This window comes from Sus scrofa, chromosome X (genome assembly GCF_000003025.6).
Source record: "Sus scrofa isolate TJ Tabasco breed Duroc chromosome X, Sscrofa11.1, whole genome shotgun sequence".
Taxonomy (NCBI): Eukaryota; Metazoa; Chordata; class Mammalia; order Artiodactyla; family Suidae; genus Sus; species Sus scrofa.
In genome coordinates this window covers 64,281,409-64,306,843 of record NC_010461.5, presented here as the reverse complement: position 1 = coordinate 64,306,843, position 25,435 = coordinate 64,281,409, and the positions used below count along the sequence as shown (strand labels likewise).

Below are 25,435 nucleotides of genomic sequence, written 5' to 3'. Positions count from 1 at the left end.
AACAGGGTAATTGGATCTGTAAACATTTTTATTTATTGAAAATGAGAAACATTTACATAAAGATAAGAAGTAGGCCCTTGATACTCATAAGAACTTTAAACTTGTTTACTCCTGATGACATTATTAAGGTTGTAGGGTTTTTTTATTCCTTTTTTTTTTTTTTTTTGGCTATACCCACAGTATGCAGAAGTTCCTGGGCCAGAGCAGTAACCCAAGCCACAGCAGTAACACCAGATCTTTAATCCACTGAGCCACCAGGGAATTCCAGGATTGTAGTTTTGACATATGGTATATCAGTAATAATATTTTATACTTTTTAAAGATTAGAATAAAACTGTTTTCCTTTACATTTTAGTTGTTAAAATTTAAATCTTTATTTTGACCAATTAACTAATGTAGCTTTTTTTTCCTTTGTTGTTTTGTTTTTGGCCATACCCTTGGCATGTGGAAGTTCCCAGGCCAGGGATCAAACCTGGCCTCAACAGCAACCTGAGCTGCTACAGAGACAACATCGGATCCTTAACTTGCTGTGCCACAGCAGGAACTCCTAAATGTAGTTTTTATAGAACTCAAGAAATAAATGTTACATTAAGAATTACATATACATAGATGTGATATAGATCTCTTGCTTCATCCTGTAATAAATTATATATAATATGGCATATGTAAATTCTAATTGGGCAAATTCTCACAGCTTAGAATTTTAGCGCTGTCTTTAATTTGATCACAAAGTTTTCAAAATAAGAAAGTAATCAATATTAATGGAAGTGGGTCAAATATATAAAAATAAATTTTTTTTAATTTTTATTGTTTTTACAGCCACACCTGAGGCATATGGAAGTTCCTGGGCTAGGGGTCAATCGGAGCTGCAGTTGCTGGCCTACACCACAGCCGCAGCAATATTGGCTTCTAGCCACATCTGCAATCTACCACAGCTCGTGGCAATACCGGGTTCTTAACCCACTGAGCGAGGCCAGGGATTGAACCCACATCCCCTCAGACACTGTCAGGTTCTTATCCTGCTGAGCAACAACGGGAACTCAGAAAAATACCTTTTTTTATATAAAAAATGTGGTATAAAATGTATCTTGGGTTTTCTTTTGGGGATATATTCCTATCCTCACCTCTACCCTCACCCCTCACCTGCCCAATTGATTTGCTTTATATACGTTCTTTTGTGTATATTCACTGAGCCTTTCATTTTTAAAAATCTGTTTTCTTTCTGTTTTATAGAATGATTATCAGCCTAGCTGTGGGCGTTCTTTACGAAGGACACAACGTAAGCGTCAGCATACATACCAAACACGGTCCAATATAGAGCATAATTCACAAGCATCATGTCAAAATTCAGGTGTACAAGAAGACTCCAATAGCTCCTCAGAGGTTAGATATTTGCTATTATTTATTCAGTGTAGTTTTTTGTTTCCTTGTTAGTATTGTCACTGGGATTATGGGGGTTTTTTGGATTTTTTTCAATTAGATTTAATAACATGAGACTATCAGTGAGGTCAATATCCATGACTTTGTAAAATCTCAAATAAGTTAAGGCACATCTGATACTTAGATTCTTTTTCAAAGTTCTTTTTTTCCTTTGAAAGGCTGAAAATGTACACATCATGCAAAGAAATAGCAATTTGATAACCTTTTTTTTTTCTTTTTGCCTTTTTAGGGCTGTACCTGCTGCATATGGAAGTTCCCAGGCTTGGGGTCAAATCGGAACTATAGCTGCTGGCCTATGCCGCAGCCATAGCAATGTCAGATCCAAGCCACATCTGTGACGTACACTGCAGCTCACGGCAACTCTGGATTCTAAACCCACTGAGCAAGGCCAGAGATAGAACCCATATCGTCATGGATACTAGTCAGGTTCGTTACAATGGGAACTCCAGAAAATTATTTTAATGACTTTCTTATAGGAAGATTATTCAATAAGGCATTTAATAGGTAAATTTGAGCATTACATTGAATTCCTTTAGATACTTTCTCAAGTTTCTTTTTTTTTTTTTTTTTGGTTGCGCCTGAGGCACATGAATGAATCCATACCAGCAGCAGCCCATGCAGCTGCAGTGACAATGCTGGACCCTTAACCTGCTGCGCCACAGGAGAACTCCTCTTATTTGTACCTAAGTTATTATCTTGGTTGAAGGTATCAAACATGGCAGTAAAAGTTTGGCTTTGGACAGTGAGAAAATAGAGTGAGAGCAAATCTGCCTAGAAATGGAAAGAAGTGAAATATAAACAGTGATAATTAGTTATTCAGGCCCACAGCTTGTTGACTATGTAATCAGAATATACATGTTTTCTGTTATTGTTGATTTTACCAGTTGTGGAGATTACTGAGTGATGATTTTTCTAAGACCTACCCTTTTCATGGTAATGGAACAAAGACTATAGCGCTTTTCTTCATGTTCTTCTATTCTCCAGTACTTTTCTTTTGTTCTTTGTAACAACTCTAGTTGTTAAGTGAATAATGAGGGTTTAGTTATGTGTGGACCATGTATGGCATCTCCATTCTTTATTCTTCTCTCACCATTCATAATTCTTTAACTTTTTTTTTATTGTTTTTTTAGTGGTGCACTAGTGGCATATGGAAGTTCCCAGGCTATGGGTTGAATTGGAGCTACAGCTGCCAGCCTACACCGCAGCCACAGCAATGCCAGATCTGAGCTGTGTCTGCGACCTGCACTGCAGCTCTCCACAATGCTTGATCCTTAATCCACTGGTCAGGGCCAGGGATTGAACCTGCATCCTTATGGATATCTGATGGGTTCGTTACTGCTGAGTCACAAGGGGAACTCCATAGTTCCTTAACTCTTATCAACCCTCCTCTCCCTACCACCCATGAAAATCTTGATCCAAAAAGAATTATCTTGTATTCAGGAAGTGATGTTACCTTTTTAGTGTAATAATGGTGTTGTGGTTGTGTTTTTTAAAAAATGAATCCTATTTTTTTTTTTTTTGGCTGCACCCATAGCACATGGAAGTTCCCAAGCAAGGAACCAAACCTGTGCCACAGCAGCAACCCAAGTCACTACAGTGACAATGCCAGATCCTTAACCTACTGTGTCACAAGAAAACTCCAAAAAGAATCCTAATCTTAATAAATATTTATAGTGGAAATGCTTTTTTTTTTTTTTTTCCAAAATAATCCCTGGGGTATGAGGCAGTTGGTAAGCATATATATAAAATAAAATAGGCAGTGAATTATTGTCTAAAATAGATATTGTGTGCACAAGGGTTATCTGTAAGGGTTATCTGTTTCCTCTGCTTTGGTATGTTAGATCTTACATCATAAAAAGATCACCAATTTTTTCATGGAAAGTAATAATAACTTGGTAGGGGCATACAGGTATTTTTTTAATGCATTTTTTCTTCTTAGCTCTGCTTTATTGTTATTATTATTATTATTATTTTGTCTTTTTGCCTTTTCTAGGGCCGCTCCTGTGGCATATGGAGGTTCCCAGGCTAGGGGTTGAATCAGAGCTGTAGCCGCCGGCCTACTCCAGAGCCACAGCAACTCGGGATCCAAGCCGTGTCTGCGACCTACGCCACAGCTCACGGCAACACTGGATCCTTAACCCACTGAGCAAGGCCAGGGATCGAACCCACAACCTCATGGTTCCTAGTCGGATTCATTAACCACTGCGCCACGACGGGAATTCCGGGGCATATAGGTATTTTTAAAAGAATGGTTTTAACAAAATTTATGAAGGTTATGTTTGGGAGTCTTAGGAGTCTTTGAAATAATCAAAAATATCTCCTATCAAGATATTTGGGTGCTAGAAATCTTTAAATACCTGGTAGACTTAGTTGTGAGTTACAAGTATATACAGAAAAATGATTACAGAAGTTCCCGTGGTGGCTCAGTGGTTAATGAATCTGACTAGGAACCACGAGGTTGCAGGTTTGATCCCTGGCCTTGCTCAGTGGGTTAAGGATCCAGCGTTGCCGTGAGCTGTGGTGTAGGTCGCAGACACAGCTCGGATCCCGAGTTGCTGTGGCTCTGGAGTAGGCCGGCGGCTACAGCTCCGATTCGACCCCTAGGCTGGGAACCTCCATATGCCGTGGGTACCGCCCTAGAAAAGGCAAAAAGACAAAAAAAAAAAAAAAAAAAAAAAAAAAGAAAAATGATTACATACATTTTATTTTATTTTATTTTTTTCTTGTTTTATTATTTAGTATTTTTCCACTGTACAGCATGGGGACCAAGTTCCTCTTACATGTATACATTTTTCCCCCCACCCTTTGTTCTGTTGCAATATAAGTATCAAGACATAGTTCTCAATGCTATTCAGCAGGATCTCCTTATAAATCCATTCTTAAGTTGTATCCAATAACCCCAAGCTCCCGAACCCTCCCACTTCCTCCCTCTTGGGGAAGCCACAGGTCTATTCTCCAAGTCAATTATTTTCTTTTCTTTGGAAAGGTTCATTTGTGCTGTATATTAGATTCCAGTTATAAGTGATATCATATGGTATTTGTCTTTCTCTTTCTGACTCATTTCACTCAGTATGAGAGTCTCTAGTTCCATCCATGTTGCTGCAAATGACATTATGTACATTTTAACTGGAACTTTTTTTGGGAGGAAGGAATGCAAAAAGTGTTATAAAACAGATAATATATGCTAATTAATAATTTGCTAGTTAATAATAACCATATCTCAATTGCTGGCTTTTTGTTGCAGGAAGATGAAACAGTTGGCACAAGTGATGCTTCTGTAGAGGATCCTATTATTGAATGGCAAAGTGAAAGTTCCTCCAGGTAGTTTTAATGGTTTTTATTTGATCAAAATTATTTGATAGTTTTAATGTGAAGTTAAGTTCTTGTAGGAATTTGGTACAGTCTGAGTAAAAATAGTATTTTATAGTAGAAAGACTACTGAGGTGGAAGCCCAGAGATCTTTTATTTTCTCCTGAATCTACCAGTATCTTTTTGGGCACCATGGGCTTTAGTTTCCTAATCTGTAAAGTAAGGGTTTTTTTTTGTAAATCCAAAATCCTACATCTTGGCAAGCGTGTGTATTTATTTCAGGTTTAAAACAACTATATTTAACCATTTTCAGGGATAAGGAACATCATTATTTAAAGAAGCTTTTGTGATTTGGACAGGAATTTTGAATTTTAAATCCTGTTATGAGAAACTAAACATTATACTTTATCCAAGAAGCATTTCACTAAAATCACTTAGGTAATGATCAAAATTCTATATTGATTTTTTTTTTAAATCTTTGGCTAGAACAAAATCAAACCATGTCATTTATAATGCTATTTGATTAAAAATGATCATCTTTTAATTGAGGCAAAATTATTCCTTTTATAAATTTACATATTCATAATTTTGATTTATTTACAGTGACTCATCAAGTGAATATTCTGATTGGACAGCAGATGCCGGAATAAATTTGCAACCTCCAAAAAGGCAAACCAGACAGGCAACAAGGAAAATATGCAGCAGCTCGGAGGAAGAGAATTTGAAGTCACTAGAAGAAAGGCAGAAGAAACCAAAACAGACTAGAAAGGTTTGTAAGTTTGCAGGTTGTTTTTGTTGTTTTTTGGTTTTGTCTTTGACAGTTGAATATTTAACAGTAACACATCACTTTTCTATAAAAATAATACTCCACCTGAGAAATGAAGTAAAATTGTGTAAAATGACTTTAAAATGTAAAGATTTTTTTGAAATTTTTCTGTTATCAAAGGTAGAAGTTGTAATATTTTCATTATACTTTTGTAATTAAAACGTATTAACAGGGGTGTTCCCGTCGTGGCGCAGTGGTTAACGAATCTGACTAGGAACCATGAGGTTGCGGGTTCAGTCCCTGCCCTTGCTCAGTGGGTTAACGATCCAGCGTTGCTGTGAGCTGTGGTGTAGGTTACAGACGCGGCTCGGATCCCGCATTGCTGTGGCTCTGGCGTAGGCCGGTGGCTATGGCTCCGATTCAACCCCTAGGCTGGGAACCTCCATATGCCGCGGGAGCGGCCCAAGAAATAGCAACAACAACAAAAACAACAACAACAAAAAAAAAAAAGACAAAAAAAATAATAAAACGTATTAACAGTTTGTTAAAATGTAGTAGGTTTTTTTTTTTCCTTTGCTTCTTTTTTTCTTATTTTTTTCTTTTTTCTTTTTGCTTCTTTTTCTTTTGCTTATTTTGCACCTGAGGCAAATGGAAGTTCCCAAACTAGGGGTTGAATTGGAGCTTCAGTTGCCAGCCTGTGCCACAGCCATAGCAATGCCAGATCTAAGCCACATCTGTGACCTACATCACAACTCATGGCAATGCTCAATCCTTAACCCACTGGAAAAGTCCAGGGATCAAACCCACAACCTCATGGATACTAATTGGGTTTGCTACCACTAAGCCACAATGAGAACTCCTGTAGTAGAGTTTTAAATAAGACACTATAATATAAAAGTGTTATTCTTGGAGTTCCTTTTGTGGCTAAGTGGGTTAAGAACCCAACATCGAGTCCATGAGGATGTGGATTCAATCATGGCCTCACTCAGTAGTTTAAGGATCCCGCATTACCATGAACTGTGACATATGTCACAGATATGACTTGGATCCGGCATTGCTGTTGCTGTGGAATAGGCCTGCAGCTGCAGCTCTGATTCAACCTATGGCCTGAGAATTTCCATATACAGCAGGTGTAGCCCTAAAATAAAGAAAAGAAAAAGAAAAGGTATTATTCTTGTCATGTCACCAGTCATAATATTCTATATGTTTTTGACTTGTAAAATGGATAGATATGGTAAATTATTTAGGGCTCTTCTTCCATTTCTTTGTATTTATTTCATTCCAGTGATTTTCTTTCTTTCTTTTTTTTTTTATCTTTTTTGCTATTTCTTGGGCTGCTCCCGCGGCATGTGGAGATTCCCAGGCTAGGGGTCCAATCAGAGCTGTAGCCACTGGCCTACACCAGAGCCACAGCAATGCGGGATCCGAGCCGCGTCTGCAACCTACACCACAGCTCACAGCAATGCCGGATCGTTAACCCACTGAGCAAGGGCAGGGACCGAACCCGCAACCTCATGGTTCCTAGTTGGATTCGTTCACTGCGCCACGATGGGAACTCCAGCCAGTGATTTTTTTTCCCCGTCGTGATTTCATTGGATGATATAAAGACTTAATCCACATAGTTCTTTGAATATTAATTTAAAATATGTTATATATGTGTTCTCTAGCCTTTGCTTTAGTAGGCAGAATTTTCTTCTTGATGGTCACCATTTTATTCGCAAAAATTTATTGTTACTTGTATTTGAATTCATGTGATATTCTAGAGACATGTAAAGTAAAATATGTGGTTTTTAGATAGTATGTAGTGTTATATTATCTGTCAGCCAAAATTGAGCAACATATCAAAGAACTTACTTGATTATTTTATTGGTACAATATTTGTGCATAATTAATTGGTAAAAGAAAATATTTAAAATTTGTATATTTATCTTTTATTATAACCTGATGTTTTTAACTTTTTCTACCTGCTGTTTTTCATGCAACTGTTCAAATATTTATAGTTTGTGTATTTGTTAACTATATTTTAGAAAGGAGGACTGGTTTCTATGGCAGGTGAGCCCAATGAAGAATGGTTTGCTCCTCAGTGGATCTTGGATACCATACCACGACGTTCCCCCTTTGTCCCACAGATGGGAGATGAGGTAATTGTTACCTGTTATAATGTTTTCCTCTTGGAACGTCAAGATCACTCACTTTAATCAGTCTTAGGGTATTTATATTCTCAATTTTATTATAGTTATATGTAGACTATCTTTTTTCTTTGTATGTATACACACACACACACATTTTATATTGCCATGGTGTGCAGCAGCATGAGTGGGATCTCACTTTCCTGTCCAGGGTTGAATCCAGGCCATAGTGGTACAAGCTTTGAATCCTAACTACTAGAGCACCAGGGAGCTCCCTATATATATACTGTCTTAACTATGCTGCTCCATTATATACTTCCTGTGGATAGTGACTGAATCTTAACTAAATTTTGTGCCCTTTGTAGGGCCTGACACAGTCTTTAGTATAGTAGATGCTTAATGAACACTGAAATAAATTGGTTGGCTTTTGATGTCATGAAAATAATTTATTTTTATCTTAATTGTCACATAGTAGAAGTGAGTGGTATTTTGAGGCCTAATTCAAGTCCTAATTTTTTTTTTTAAAGAAGAAGCCCATGCTCAGCCTGATAGAAAATATTCCAGGAGTTCCTATTGTAGCTCAGTGGGTTAAAGACCCCACATTGTCTCTGTGGTGACGCAGGTTCGATCCCTGGCTTCGCTCAATTGGTTAAGGATCTGGCTTTGCCACAAGCTGCAGTGTAGGTCACTGATATGGCTCGGATCCTGTGTTGCCATGGCTGCGACATGCCTGTAGCTGCGGCTCCAATTCAGCCTCTAGCCCGAACCTTCATATGCTGCAGGTGTGGCCATAAAAGGGAAAAAAAATACTCTAGAGGATGATTACCCCTTTCAATGTTAAGTGAATGTTATTTCACTAACAAGGACTTCCTACTGAACTTATGATTGTATTACATAGCCATATTTATGATTGGTCAGTCAAAAATTTATTTAAATTCTATACAGTGGAAAATTGAGTTTCTTATGAAAATTATGGTAGCAATGTAATATTTGATGCCTGGTTGGATTGTATAGTCTCTAGTATATTGACTAATCATTTATTTATTTATTTATTTATTTATTTTGGTATTTTTGCCATTTTCTTGGGCTGCTCCCGTGGCATATGGAGGTTCCCAGGCTAGGGGTCGAATCAGAGCTGTAGCCGCTGGTCTACACCAGAGCCACAATAACGCGGGATCCGAGCCGCGTCTGCAACCTACACCACAGCTCACGGCAATGCCGGGTCCTTAACCCACTGAGCAAGGCCAAGGATCGAACCCACAACCTCATGGTTCCTAGTCAGATTTGTTAACCACTGAGCCACAACGGGAACTCCTAATCATTTATTTTTGAGTTAGTGAATGCTTACCCATGGTTTTCAACTTAAGAATGATAGTAAAAATGTAATATTATCATTATAATGAAAGAAGAAGCAAAACCTTGAAAATGACTAAATAAAAGTCTTGAGACCAATAAAAATTTCACCAAATTTTTCTATGATTGCCTTTTATAGAAACTTTCTATCAGAGATAGCTACCAAGTAGCCTTACAATTAAGCTATAACTTGCTGATTATCTTTTGATATTATTAAAGTTTTTCCTTTCCTAAGAAGTGTATCTTCTTATAAGTGTTGGACTTTTGAGCAATGCTTATTTCTCTGGTCATTTTGCTAAAACATGCTCTGAATGTTTTTGGGGGGCATTTCCAAAAGTCAAGATTTCTTGTACTTATTGCCTATTTTGATAGAGACTTAAGAGGAATAATTTTGAATTAATCTTAGAACAAAATATGAATCTGTATAGTCTGTGACCTAATGACTCCTCTCAACTCTGAATCAAAGTCAAAAATGACCCATATTTACCTTTCCTTCTGTTTTGTGAAACTTAGCACCTGCTTATATGCTTTGAGACTAGTGTGTATTAGGTAATGATAGTTGTTTAGTTAATGGAAAAGGTATATAAGTGAATCAGACAGTGAAATATGTGAATTAAAGAATGTTTTTAATGAACTCATTAAGGCAGAAGTATACTTTTTATATAATCAATCTCTTAATGACAGCATTACTTTTTACTTTAAGTGTTAGACAGTCTTTATTTTGCCTGGAATGCCCCTACCCACAGGTCATTGCCTCTCAAAATGCTTATCCTTCAAGGTTTAACTTAAATTCCAGCGTTTTCTGCACGTTATCCCTACTTTGCATTTACTTGCCACTCCTTCTTTATGAGCTTTCCTGTTTAAATTATTTCTCTCTTATGATACTTTTGACATTCTGCCTTGTATTATACTCATATATCTACATGTCTAACCATACACTTAAGGGAAAGGATTATATTTGGATGTGTTACAACAACACCCAGTGCCTTGTATTTGAATAATATTTGTTGAGTACAGGAATAAATATATAATAAAGGATATCTGAATAACATGCTCATCATTGATTTTTAATACCTTTAATATTAAAATATTTTAAATTGTTCACTGGTATTTTTAGCTATTAGAAATTCTGACTTAGACCTTGTTGCTTGGTAGAATATGTCAGTGTATTTTTAAAATCTCATAGTATTTTTTTAATGTTACTTTCTTCTATTTATCTCTACCACCACTTTAAAATTATTGTGGGAAACATAAGATTTTGACAAATTACTTAACCTCTCTTTTGCCCTGGTTTCCTCCACCATCCAGTGAGGATAAAGGTATCTACCTTATACCTCTGGGAAGTATTAAATTAATACATATTTGTAGGGCACTTAGGATAGTACCTGAGGCTTGCTAGTCTCTCTGTCCCTTGTTATTGTTGTTAATCTTTAAAACACCCCTGCTAGCAGAGTATTCTCTTCATTTTACAAGTAGAATGTAGAATACCAGAGTCACCTGATCTATAAGGGTAGCACCAACAGCAGTCAGGTCTCCTGACTTCTCTCCTGTCCTCATATTTGCCCTTGTGTATTGATTGTGGGGCGTTTAGATTAATAATAAATCAAGGAAGCAGAGAGGAAAAAACTCCTTCGAAGTAGGCCTGTTTTTTGAAAGTACCTATGTGTATAAGAAGGGCAACATGACCTATATATTCTACTTGCAAGTTGATCTTTAGCTTCCCAGTGATATTTAGGGAACATTATTGCAAGACTGTTTACACTGACATTGTTCCACCTTGGTGGGCGTATGCTTGGGACAATTAGTTGTATCCAGGGTTGGCACTCCCTTGGGAAATATTTCTAATTGTTTAATCAGATCCATAGTCTGAGCTTTAGAGGAAATTAAGATTTTTGTGGTTAGGAGGTGATCTGAAGCTATCAGTACAATGTGGAGTCATAAAAAAAATTGTGGGAAAGAAACCTTTTTTTCTTATTTTTTTAAAAGGGTCATACCTGCGGTATATGGAAGCTACCAGGCTAGGAGTTGAATCAGAGCTGTAATTGCCAGCCACAGCCACAGCCATAGTCACAGCAATGTGGGATCCGAGTCATGCCTGCGATCTACACCACAGCTCACAGCAACATCGGATCATTAACCCACTGAGTGAAGCCAGGGTTCAAACCTGCGTCCTTATGGATACTAGCCAGGTTCATTACTGCTGAGCCACAACAGGAACTCCAAAGAAAGCTTTTTTTTAATGAGTCAGAATATGGCAGTGAATACTGTCTTAAGGAGGTAAACGGTTTTACTGAGCACTTGAATTCATTTTCCTTCCATACCATGCCTGTTCTGATGTTAATTCTTGCAAAAGAAAAAATTTGATTTGCCTGGAAATTACTATGTTTAGTAGCCTGTGGTTAGAAATAGGCTGACTATTAAATTGTTGATGCTTTAGAATGTCAATTACAGTTTGAAATATATTGCTTTAAAATATGACCACTTTTGTGTACATTTGTTATTAGTCTGTTTCTTCAGAAATTTATTGAGGTTCTGGGGAAAAAAAGACTACGTGCTTTTATTGTGCAATATGTAGTGCAGGACTATATAAGCATGAGTACTGAATGAACATTATTTGATGATAAGTACCTTTAGTTTATAATTTTTTTTAAATTATAATTTATGTTTTTTGTAAGCAAAAGAGATCATTTGTAGGAATATATTGTGATGTCTAGAGTTGCTAAAGGGGATGCTGCTGTTTAATACCTCATGGTTTTTTGTTGTTGTTGTTTTAGCTCATCTATTTTAGGCAAGGCCATGAAGCTTATGTACGAGCTGTAAGAAAATCAAAAATATACAGCGTTAATTTACAAAAACAGCCATGGAATAAAATGGATCTCAGGGTAAGTTTGCCAAATTAATAAGTTATGCAATTGAAGAAGTATCTTCAGAATTAAGTTATTTGCCTGTAGGCTTATTCTCAGTTTCATGGATATTTCACCATTGATTGTGGATCCTGGATAAGGTGATGTACCATACTCTTATATATAGCTGAGTGTTATGGATCACTTTTATGTTTACCAAAATGTGTATGCCACCTACTGTCATGATTATTTGACCTAATTTCCTTCAAACTTCAGGTCCTCTAGTGTATACCATTCTATAATTGGAGCAAAGCAGTAGTTTCGTGGTATGGATATTTTCCTCACTAGCTTTGAGCATTTTGTAGTCTCTATAAATGGTGATTTCGTGTGTGGACCACAAACACTCTCAAGATTCCTGCAGCTTTAGAATATAGTAAATATCATAAATCTCAAGTAACTCATGACTTTGTGTGAGATATATATATTTGGCCATGCTTGCAGTGTGCAGAAATTCCTGGGCCTTGGGATCAAACTCCTGCCCTAGTGGCAACCGTGCCAGATCCTTAACCCAATGAGCCACCAGAGGACTCTGTATACTACAATTATATATTCATTCATTCAGTCATACATAATGTATATAAATACAGACAAAGAGACATAGGGATACATATATCATCATTTCTACCTAGGTTTATGTGTGTTTGTTGTTTTGTTTTTTCTACTTGGAGAACAAGAGACTGAAGGGCAGTTTTATGATGGTTTTCCAGGTAAACTAAAGGTTGATATATAATTATGCTTACTTAATAGGAAGGATAGAAGAGAATGTGCATATTTATTGAAACAAGATTTAGACAAGATTGTATTAAGGTTATAAGGTGCTAAAATGTCTTGCTAAAATATCCAGCAATGCCGGATTCTTAAACCACCGTGCCAGGCCGAGTACCAACCTGGGTCCCAGCACTCCCATGACGCTGCCGATCCTGTCGTGCCACCGTGGGAGCTCCAAAACGATATGATTTCTTATTTTAAATTCTGACTCTGGGTTCTAGAAAATTTTAAGATGAAGCAGGTGTAAGAGCCTGGGCTTTGCAATAAAACCTGAGTTTCAATCCCAGCTCTGCTATATACTAGTGTATACCTTTAAGCAAGTCACTGTACTCATGAGGCTCAGTTTTGTCATCTATTAAGTGTAACTAATAACAATGTATAAGGATGGTATTATTAAATAATATTGTAGGCATTCAAAAATGTAAGTCCTTTCCCCATATACATAAGATGTCCACCTGCCTACTTAAAAACTGTATTTCTGCTAGAGGAGGAATTCTTAACCAGCAGCCTAATTCTTAACTCTCCAGAGAAAAACCTGGGGAATTTTTTCAAAATACATATGAGTGAGCTTTGCCCCAGACATAGTGAACATAACTCTATAGTAGCAGGGTTTAGGAATGTGAATTTTAAAAATGTTCCCAAGAGAATTCTGCAGCTTAACCTTGGTTTCAAGCCCTGCACTAAACTACAAATTTGCTATTAAGGAGTAAAGAGCCATTGTCTTATTATTTAACACTTAGTAGAGTGACTAGTATTTGGTAGGTATTCATAATGTTTAAATTGTTCAAATAATAAGGAAATAATATGCAAATATGTTAGTCAATTATTTGTATTGAAAGTAATAATTATTTGTATTCTCATGAATAGGAACAAGAGTTTGTTAAGATTGTGGGTATCAAATATGAGGTTGGACCACCTACACTCTGTTGCTTGAAGCTTGCATTTCTGGACCCCATTTCCGGCAAAATGACTGGAGAATCTTTTTCCATTAAGTAAGTATCTACCTCTGGTCATGGGTGTGTGTGTGTGTGTGTGTGTGTGTGTGTGTGTGTGTGTGTGTGTGTGTGTGTGTGTGTGTGTGTGTTTTAATACCTTATTGTATATTCTGTAGAGTTCAATGGGAGAGAAAATACCACAGCACTGCAGGATTTAGAGGTTTGTTTTTTTCCTTTTTTTTTTTTTTTAGGGCCGCACCCACGGTATATGGAACTTTTCCCAGGCTAGGGATTTAGGGGTCTAATCAGAGCTGTAGCCACCGGCCTATGCCACAGGCACAGCGATGCCTAGATCCAAGTCGTATCTGTGACTTAACACCACAGCTCACAGCAACTCCAGATCCTTAACCCACTGAGTCCAGGGATCAAAACTCGCATCCTCATGGCTACTAGTCAGTTCATTATTGCTGAGCCATGATGGGAATTCCAGGCTTTAGAGTTTTAAAGACCAAGATTTAATGTTTAATTCTTGCTTTGTTTCTCCACATGATAGCTCTATATGTATATATAAGTATGTCAGTGGAAATAATGATGCACAATATGAAAGCTGTGAGTTTCAATTTTATTTGAGGACTTACTGAGGACTATAACCTGGGAGACAGCCTCCCATATAGCTCTTACAAACTGCTCCGAAGAGGTAGGGGAGGAGCCAATATATATATGAATTTTTTTGGCTGGGGAACACATGTAATCAAGCCTACATCTTGATAAAAGGTTATTGCTAGTTACGAGGGTAAGGTATGTCTGTTAATGATTTTAGTGCCTTTCTATGTGTGGGAGGATGCGAGAATCTGGGGTCACTGAAATCCTTCCTTAGATATGCATCTTAACCCTCTAGAGACCCATATATCCAAAACACAGAAAACTTCATCCTGAATTCCTTTTAGTGTGTGCTTTAGGTCAGCAACTACAGTGGCAAATGACTTGATAATTGTAGAACTGGAGCAGTAGGCAACATATTTTTGTTTTCAGTGCCCCTCGTTGGTCATAAATTCAGCCAAGGTTTCTCCCATGGCACTAGGAAAGCTAATTCTTAGGTCAGGCAAATTCTTTGTTGATAGGCCACTTAATGTGCTATTTCCAGATTAGGCCTTACTAATAGAAATCCTCCAGATCATTTGTCTTAATAGTCTCTTATAATCCAGGAAATGTTCTCTTTTATTGCTTCTTCCCATAGCTAGAATTGCACTATTACAATTAATTTTATATAGAGCAATGTATGTGATCAATTTTCTCAAGACATTTAGCCATGATTAGTTTTGTTGGAGACCTGGTTATGCATTGGTAAGAAACAATCTTAAGAGATAGTCAGGATATGGGAGTTCCTGTCGTGGCGCAGTGGTTAACGATTCTGACTAGGAACTGTGAGGTTGCAGGTTCAATCCCCGGCCTCACTCAGTGGGTTAAGGATCCGGCGTTGCTGTGAGCTGTGGTATAGGTGGCAGATGTGGCTTGAATCCTTTGTTGCTGAAGTCCTGGTGTAGGATGGCGGCTACAGCTCCGATTAGACCCCTAGCCTGGGAACCTCCGTATGCTGTGGGAGTGGCCCTAGAAAAGGCAAAAAGATAAAAAAAAAAAGAAAAGAGGATATAATTAATTAGCTAGTGACATTAATAAGGTCATAGTAAATATTTAAGCCAAAAACATCCATGTGACCCAGTCTGTTCCATACCAATCACTATCTTTAAGGGAAATGATACATTGGCATTGTTCATAAGGCACCCAGCCCAATTTTCTAGTGATATTAGACTGATTATCCTTGGTATGATTTAATTGTTTCCAACATAAGGGCCTTTAAACTTAAATGACCATAGCGTCGTGTCGCCCATATAAATCCATCCTGTAATTGAGGGAAAGTTCCTCCTAATAATCAAGAAGTTATAGTCTTTGACTGAAATTTAGTTTATTTTCTGATTGAGCTTAAGTATCTTTATTTATTTATTTTGAAGCAGAGAAAGATTTATTGAAGAGCCAAGGAGAATGGGCAGTTCATGCTAAAAAATCTTGAATTCTGTGCTTGAGTAACTTGAAAAGCAAATTCATATTTATGGCCAAGGTCAGAACAAGTATGATTCATTGGCCAAGTGAGGTTATCCTATTTAGTAATAGCAATAGTGGCCCAAACAGAACTATAACTTCTTTCTTTCAACAAAAATTTTCTGCGGGCTATCCAGTTAGAGCCTTGGAGAGAAGAAATCCACCAAGGTAAACCAGAAATACTAGATACAGGTAATTGACCTACAGTTGGATGATTTCTGAAATTTGGATTGTTTGTTTTGTTTTGTTTTTGTGGGGCCATACCTGTGGCATATGGAAGTACCCAGGCTAGGGGTCAAATTGGAGCTGCAGCTGCTGGCCTATGCCACAACCACAGCAACGCCTGATCTGATCCACATTTGCAGCCTATACCACAGCCCATGGCAACGCCGGACCCTTAACCCACTGAGCATGGCCAGGGATCGAACCTGCATCCTCGTAGATATTAGTTGGGTTTGTAACCTGCTAAGCCACAATGGGAACTTCTTTTTTTTAAAATTACTCAATGAATTTTATTACATTTATAGTTGTACAGTGATCATCACAACCCAATTTTATAGCATTTCCATCACAATGGGAACTTTTGATTTCTGAAATTTGCATAGGATTTGTTCCCATGATAGATGACTTTTGCATAAATCTAAGAAACCAACACTATAAAATAATCATACAGGTCAGTCTGGCATCTTGGGATAGCTGTCTACTTCTGATGTTACTTTCTTTTCATCTTGGGGTTGGTGTTGTTTCTTCTCTGAGCATTATTCGGAGGTGTATTTGAGGTCAGCAGTAGGTCATGGGGCACCTGATCTTCATCCAAAAGATAGATTATTGTGGTAAACTTCAGAAACAAGCTTAGAATGTCCTTTTAATTATTCAGTTAAATGTTCAATAATGTAACTACAAGGAGCCATCTTATAAGTGAATCTTAGGCAATAAATATAAAACCCGAAAGACAATTAACAACACTAGAACTTAATATCCATTGAAACATAATTTTTCTCTCTGAAATTTCCCTAATTTCTACCAAATATATTAATGCTAATTTGTTTGCAAAATGAGTCTGGTTTCAGACTTTGCCTGATTATTTGCAAAAAGTAAAATTGATCATATAGGCTTTTTTGAATTGGATGTACTGGAAATTTTCATAAGAAATCTCAAATTGAACTTTTAAAAGGCCTCTCAAGGCTTAAGAAAGCCACACCGAGGACTTGCCATTCATTAGATTCTGCCACAGTACTTATAGTTTTGGGTGGATTCATTTCTCCCTGAGATCCCCAGAATATTTTGAGGTTTCTGTGTCTGCCAGGTAGTATTTACCTATTAATGCTGCTGGGAACCTTGTATTCAAGGTACCAGGTTATTTTTCCAAGGAGCTTTATGATTCCATGAAGTCTGCCCTAGTTATTTAAAGCTGTCTGGTAATATCTGGTTCTATGAATGTTCTCAAATATGACATTCTGGTCAAATTCATTGTTTACAATTATGATCTGTTATAGGAGAACAGGTTCTTATTGGACTTATGCAAATACCTATATTGACAAAAAATAAGAATACCGAGTTTCCAACTTTTGGAGGGATTAGATAGAGAAGAGATAATTTTTTAAAATTATGTTTAAAAAGATATAATTTACCAAATCACTGTTAAGTCATAATTAGCTTAAGGGGAAGGGTTAGTTGCTTTGTATCTAGAAAACAAAGATTAAAAGCCAGTGATTTTTCAGACAAAAAATAAAATAAAAATCTATCATTCAGCTCTATGTTACTAATTCTTGTTGATCTTTATCTTCCATTAATAGTTTTATGAAGCCATTGAGTTTCCCATTAGAATTCTTTCATTTCTGATTAAGTGGTATGATATGAAAGTTGTCATAAACCTGTACTTGTCGAAAATTTCTTTGAGAATTTTTGAAGATGAACCATTTTTGCAAAAGTACCAGAATACAGCAATAACTGTCTATAAATGACAGAAGGCTTAAAAACCATGGTTAAAGATCTGATTATAATTCATTGATAAGAAATGTGGTTATTTCTATAACATAGAAAATTTTAAGGTAATAGCTAGAATTATGACTGCTAACATTCTAGGACATATCTGAATTTTAAGAATTTTATACAATTTCTAGAATATTTCTACTTATGACATTTTCCCTTAAAACCATAGGAAGGTTTATCATCACTCATTTGACAATGCTTCCCATGTAATTTAGCATACCAGCTAATCCTAATTAGGTTAATAAATCCTTTGAGATTTTCCAGATGCCTTCTGAAGTGTCTCAAAGTTAGCTACAGATAGAAAGAACTTCATTTAGAACTTGATTTTGGGAATTTCATCAAAGACTATCAAAAGGTTTTAAAACACTTCACCAAATCATAGATCACTGAAACAATACTTAACCACACAAAGTTACAGAAGATTTTAAAGGCAAATACAGAAAGTTACAACAGGTTATTAAAAAGGTAAAGAAACTTAATCTGTTATCAAAAGTAGATAAAGTATTCCAAGAAAACTTTATTCTTTTAACAGAGAAAACCAAATCCAGGCTTTGCTCCACCTTTAATATTAAAAGTCATTTACTCATTTAAACTTATTCTAATCTTAGTACTGACCATATGTAGAATTCCTTTCTAAAGATTCTTTTCTCACAAGACTTTTACAACTTTCTATATTGATATTAGTTTGTCCCTTATTTTCTTTCCCACTTAGAAATAAATAGCTTTAGGACAACAATCAATTTTCTTCTTCCCTAAAAAATGGATTTCCATTTCTTATACCTTCTTTTTCCTTGCAGAGAAAGATGTTGCCCTATTAATATTTAGTAGTTTTATTTATTTTAATTTTTAATTTTTTAATTTTTTTTGTTGTCATTGTACCTTGGGCCAGGTATCAAATCTGAGCCACAGCTGTGGCAATGCTGGATCCTTAACCCGCTATGCCAAAATAGGAACTCCCTTTAATTATATATTTTATTTAGAATTCTTAACCTTTAAAAACTTTAATTCTAATAAAAGCTAAAAAACAAGTATTATGAACTGTCTTTTACATTAGCATCTGTAGAATGGCAAAACTTATAAATACTATAAATTCTAAAAAAATTGTGCTTTCTTATAGATGATGTCTTAGTGTGGCACCAAACATAAGTTTATCTGTGGTTTCTCTGAAAAAAGAAAGCCTATGTTCAATAAATAATGTTTCAGCATCTTATTTTATTTGGGAATAATCTAGATATTCAGTAAAGTTCCTTCATTTAACCTAATTTAGCAAAATTCTAAAGTTTCAAGTTACCAAAAATGTGGAGAAACTATTTTTAAGTAGACATTCCTAGAACTTAATTATTCCTAAAGAGTACGTAATTATTCCTAAAACCTCTCATTTCATTAGCATTTAATTGACTCATAAAAATTTTATTATACCAAATTATTTTTCTTGCTGACAAGTTTTATTACAAATAGTAAGATTTAGAATTCTTTTTACGAACCAAAAAGAAAACAAAAAGACAACTTTCAGAATGGGAGAAAATAGTTTCAAATGATGCAACGGACAAGGGCTTAATCTCTAGAATATATAAACAACTTATACAACCCAACAGCAAAAAAGCCAATCAATCAATGGAAAAATGGGCAAAAGACCTGAATAGACATTTCTCCAAAGAAGATATACAGATGGCCAGCAAACACATGAAAAAATGCTCAACATCGTTGATTATAAGAGAAATGCAAATCAAAACTACCATGAGATACCACCTCACACCAGTCAGAATGGCCATCATTAATAAGTCCACAAATAACAAGTGCTGGAGGGGCTGTGAAGAAAAGGGAACCCTCCTGCACTGTTGGTGGGAATGTCAACTGGTACAGCCACTATGGAGAACAGTTTGGAGGTACTAGAAATCTATCCATAGAATTTCCATATGACCCCGCAATCCCACTCTTGGGCATCTATCCAGACAAAACTCTACTTAAAAGAGACACATGCACCCTATAATAGTTCATTGCAGCACTATTCACAATAACCAGGACATGGCAACAATGCAGATGTCCATTGACAGATGATTGGATTCGGAAGAGGTGGTATATATACACAATGGAATACTACTCAGCCATAAAAAAGAACGACATAATGCCATTTGCAGCAACATGGATGGAACTAGAGACTCTCATCCTGAGTGAAATGAGCCAGAAAGACAAAGACAAATACCATATGATATCATTTATAACTGGACTCTAATACCCAGCACAAATGAACGTCTCCTCAGAAAAGAAAATCATGGACTTGGAGAACAGACTTGTGGCTGCCTAATGGTAGAGGGAGGGAGTGGGAGGGATCGGGAGCTTGGGCTTATCAGACACAACTTAGATTTATGAGGAGATCCTGCTGAGTAGCATTGAGAACTTTGTCTAGATACTCATGTTGCAACAGAACAAAGGGTGGGGAAAAAATGTAATTGTAATGTATACATGCAAGGATAACTTGATCCCCTTGTTGTACAGTGGGGGAAAAAAAAAGAATTCTTTTTAGAATTGGCGTACCTTGGCGTAGGTCACAGACATGCCCTAGGCTTGGATTTGGTGTTGCCATGGCTGTGGTGTAGGCTGGCAGCTGCAGTTCCGATTTGACCCCTAGCCTGGGAATTTCCATATGTCACATGTGTGGCCCTAAAAAGCAAAAAAAAAAAAAAAAAAAAAAAATTATTGAGATTTTGTTTGACTTTTAGTAAGCCTAGGTACAATAAAAGCATTATACTTAATGATGACTCAATGATATCTGTACTGAATGTTCCAGTTAACTTAAACTCACTTTTACTATAAAATATCCATTTAATAGTTAATGTTTCCCAAATCATGTGAACCAGAAATTCATTTGGGTTAGTGTTTTTATATTTTTGAGAATTTAAATAGGCATTTAGTTTCCTTTAAGCCAATTAAATATAAATAGAGCTCATTTACAAATTAATTTTGACAGTATCATCCAGAGGCAGAGACATATCACATCTATAGCAGGTATACATATAGGTAGACACAACCAGAGATCTCATAGCTTCATTTTTTTCACTTTTAAAGTTTTATTGAAGTATAGTTGATTTCAGTGTTGTGATAATTTCTGCTGTACAGCAAAGTGATTCAGTTGTATATGTACACACAACCATTATTTTTCAGATTATTTTACCATGTAGATTATCACAACATACTGAAGTTCCCTGTGCTATATAGCAGATCACCGTTGGTCAACCATTCCATATACCACAGTGTGCATATGCCAGTCCCAAACCCCTAGTCCATCCATCCCCCATCCCCATTCCCTTTTGTAACCATAAGTTTGTTTTCAAAGTCTATGAGTCTGTTTCTATTTTGCAAATAAGTTCATTTGTATCCTTTTTAATTTTTTTTTTTTTTGTCTTTTTAAGGCCACACCCCCAGCATATGGAAGTTTCCATGCTAGGGGTTGAATCGGAGTTGTAGCTGCTGGCCTACCCCACAGCCACAGCAATGTGGGATTTGAACCGCATCTGCGACCTAAACCACAGCTCACTGCAACGCTGGATACCTAACCCACTGAGCGAGACCAGAGATCGAACCTGCATCCTCATGGATGCTAGTCAGATTCTGTATCCTTTCTTTTAGATTCCACATATAAGTAATATCATATTATGTTTGTCTTTCACTCTTGACTAACTTTACTTTATGATAATCGCAAAAAACTTGGTCATGAATCAAGTATTACAATATAGAATTCACTAGTTCATAAATATCTGTTAGAATGAATTTACTTGCTTGAGTTTGAAAAGGCCTATCCCCCTCCCAGTTTTCTCATTCTCAGGAATTGGAGATGGTCTAGGTAAGTGTAAGATAGTTCCTAAGAGCCCTGGTGGAACATTTACTTTTCAAAGGGAGAGGAACTTGCATTTTCCTCTTCAAGAACTTTTGTTCCTTTAGAGTCAGAATTTTGAAAAGATTTTTTTTATCAAGTCATCTTTCTCTGTGTCCTCAAAAAATCAGTTTGGGAATGTCAAAAGAGCCCCATTTTGGCCATTCAGTGTGGAATTTCATTATTTCCCAAATAATTAAGTATTTGCAAATAAGTTCCATACACACATAAACCCTCCTGTGATGTTAGAGGCTATCTGGCACACCTCCTTTCTCTCCTTGGAAAACTTTACTCCTCATTTTAAAGTTGGTTTGCTGGAAAAAAACTGCCAGTGAAATTGTGTGGTTGGCCAGTGTGCTGTTTGTGTGAGCTTAACTCCCCTAGGCTTCACCCCTAGAGTTGCTTAATTTCTTTTATGTGTCTTGGTTTCTCTTTCTAGCTGTCTAAAACCATCATGGGTGCTCAGAGCACTGAGTGTCCAACTCTTAACTCATGTGTCCCTGAATGAGCAAGTTATTAATTAATGAGGGGTTTACCTATGGGACGCCTGCAAGCCTCCACCACTTCTATAAATTTCTCAGTTGCCCGAGAAAGCCATAACTGGCAGGGAGGAGCTGTGTCCCTTTTCCAAAGAGCTGAGGGCCCTCATGTAGTATCTTCACTTTTATTCTTACAAATTCTGTTAATATTGCCAAATTTAGGAAAGAAGTTAGGTCAACCTACCTAATCACACAGTTGAAACTGTTGCCGAAATCTGGCCTCTATCTATCAGTGCCAAGTTGAAACACAGACACAGAGTTTTGGGTAAAGGAGAAAAAGGTAGCTTTTATTGCTTTGCCAGGCAAAGGAGGCCACCTCAGGCTCATGTCTTAAAAGACTGCCCGCCATTGGGAAGAATTGTGGAAAGTTTTATAGTGAAAAGGAGAAAAACAGGTTTCTGGATAAGAATCAGGGTTGAGGGCAAATATACATTCTTCTCTCTTGGGGGGAATCTTTAGCATCGAGGTTGGTGTCATGAGATCTAAGTGTGACCCTGGTGATTTTCTGGGTTATCATGTCTGGATCTTTCCTAGAAATAAAAATATTTGTGAGAAGGGCATATTGATTAGTGATTAGGGCAATTTAGGAAGGTCCTCAAAAGAAACATCATGTGCTTATAATTTGTGACTCACAGGCAATTGTGCTCAGGGTGCCTAATCTATAGCTTGTGGTTGATTGTGTTTAGGGTGCAGTTAAGCCAGGGAGAAGGACAAGGAAGGACTCTAAGCTGTTCAGTTTTAAAATATTCATTTCTAAAAGAAGCATAAGGAATATAACTCTTCTCTTAATTGTATAAGATGCCTATTTTATTATGTATTCTCCCTTGTCTTTGCATCCCCTTCCTTCCCTGATCAGCAACTGTCTGAACCTGTCCCTAGGAACTCAGGGAGGGCTGTGGAGGCTGAATGAGGCCCACTTCCTGAAAATAAGAAATGGGGGGCATAGAAAGGCTTTTGTGCCCAAGTGCCCCACAGGGCCCCACTCAGTTACAAAACCCCTCAATGTCTTTAAACTGAGCAAATTTTCCCACTGTCTCTCAACCAGGCACTTTTTCCCTGTGACTCACAACTGGGCAAATCCTCTTTAGTGTCTCTCAACTGAGGAGTCAGGTACCTTTTTACCCACTCAGGATCATCAACCAAGAACAGGTGATCCAATACCAGGAGAAACTTACACAAATTCGTTTGGTCTCACCAAGGAGGCAGATGTGCCCAAGGGGCCTTTGCTGATACCAAGGCTCCAGATCTATGTAGGTTCGGGCAAAGAAGAGAAGTCTGCTCTGGGTCCTTTTGTGATTGCCAAAACTGTCAACATAAATAAAAATGCACAATGTGAGAGCTATGATTTTCAGTTTTATTTGGAGACTTTTTGAGGACTGTAGCCTGGGGGACAGCCTCCCATATAGCTCTTACAAACTGCTCTGAAGAGGTAGGGGAAGAGCCAATGTATGTGTATTTTTTTATGATTTTTAATTTTCGGCTGGGAAATATAGGTAGTGAATCATCTATCTTGATTACAATTTATTGCCAGGCACAAGGATCAGATATCTCAGTTAATGATTTTAGTGCTCTTCTGTGTATGGGAAGATGCAAGAGTCTGGGATCATTGAAATTCTTCCTTAGATATGCATTTTATCTAGGAACCCATATATCCAAAACACAGAATGCTTCATCTTGAGTTCCTTCCAGGGTGTTCTGTAGGTCAGCAACTACAGTGGCTAATAACTTGATAATTGTAGAACTGGAATGGCAGGCAACATTTTTTTTGGTATACACACACAACATATATCACTATTAATGGGTATGGTTGTATGTGTAGGTATCTCTACGAGCTTTACTTAACCTCTCTAAATTTATGCCTTCATCTATAAAGTGGAAATGTTAATATGTTCCTTAGGATTGTTGTGAGTTATAAAAGGGAAACCTTGAGTTCCTGGACTTCCCATGTGGCTTACAACAAGAGAAACCTGGAGTTCCCATCGTGGCACAACGGTTAATGAATCCGAGTAGGAACCATGAGGTTGCAGGTTTGATCCCTGGCCTAGTTTAGTGGTTAAGGATCCAGTGTTGCTGTGAGCTGTGGTGTAGGTTGTAGACACTGCTCGGATCTGGCGTTACTGTGGCTGTGGCGTAGGCCGGCAGCCGTAGCTCTGATTCAGCCAACTAGCCTGGGAACTTCCATATGCCGTGGGTGTAGCCCTAAAAATAAAAAATTTTAAAAATTTAAAAAAAAGGCAAAAAGAAAAACCTTTATAAGTACCTAACAGTTTGCTTGAAAAATGGTGGTTGCATTTATTTCTGTTAATAGTAATAGGTGTAGTCAATGACATATTTCTTTTTTTTTAATGACACGTATCTTTAAGTTGAGTTTGAAATCTAAGGACATGAAAAAACTTAAATTCCTACTGTTGTTAAAAAGTCCTTAATTTAAAATACCTTATATTTAGCTTTAGGTACCTTCATTGGCATGTTTATATTATTAAGGTATACAACAATAGGCAGGACACTGCCAAAAAGATGAGGTTTAATTTAAGTAAAGACATTTGTAGGGATCTTGAGGTTTGCAATGTTTTACTTAATGGCTCCACATTAAGCATTTATTCCTGGATATTTAGAAAAGAATATATACTATTATATCTGTATATACTAAATCATATATACTTTATTTTCTCTACAGGTATCATGACATGCCAGATGTCATTGACTTCCTTGTGCTACATCAATTTTATAATGAAGCCAAAGAAAGGAATTGGCAGATTGGTAAGTATAGAATTCTCTCTTAATAATTATCATTTTAAGTAGAGTCAATAACTTTTAAACCCTGATTTAACAGAAAGAAACTGGTTTAACATGTACCCTGAAAAAGCTGTTAGCCAAATTAGAAAAATTAAATGAAAAATTTCCTTTTACTTATGTTTAGCTGACTTTATGCACATTGTGTGTAGCATAAATACTTTTCTGTGAAAACCTACTCTATCAGAATACAAGTCTGAATTAAAAAGAAAATCTTCAAATGTCAGTTGCCCTAAAATAGAGTATTAACAGTAGGACTCTTAACAGATCAACAGACTTTTACTGATTGTGACCTTCTCCCTCTATCTCTATCTCTTTCTCTCTTTCTCTCTCTCCTACCTCTATCTGCTCCTCCACCCTCCTCCTCTCTCCCTCTCTGTACCTTTATCCCTCTCCCTTTTTTGTCCTCCGCCCCCACCTCATTCTCTCCCACTCTATTCCTTCCCCTTTTCACTGGCTATTTAACCTTGGGCAAGATTTTAACCTCTCTGTGCCTCACTTTAATTATTTATAAAATGAGAATCACATTAGTGCATACCT

At 36.9% G+C, this 25,435-nt stretch overlaps 1 protein-coding gene across 1 annotated transcript in view; it reads left to right on the top strand.

The window, feature by feature from the left end:
* Positions 1–25,435, top strand: part of BRWD3 (bromodomain and WD repeat domain containing 3) — a 164,250-nt gene that overhangs the window by 97,046 nt on the left and 41,769 nt on the right. The window contains exons 21-27 of the mRNA XM_021080763.1: positions 1,234–1,383; positions 4,685–4,761; positions 5,353–5,518; positions 7,543–7,656; positions 11,772–11,879; positions 13,536–13,660; positions 24,780–24,862. Coding sequence (XP_020936422.1) covers positions 1,234–1,383; positions 4,685–4,761; positions 5,353–5,518; positions 7,543–7,656; positions 11,772–11,879; positions 13,536–13,660; positions 24,780–24,862 — 823 coding nt within the window. The remainder of the gene's footprint in view (positions 1–1,233; positions 1,384–4,684; positions 4,762–5,352; positions 5,519–7,542; positions 7,657–11,771; positions 11,880–13,535; positions 13,661–24,779; positions 24,863–25,435) is intronic.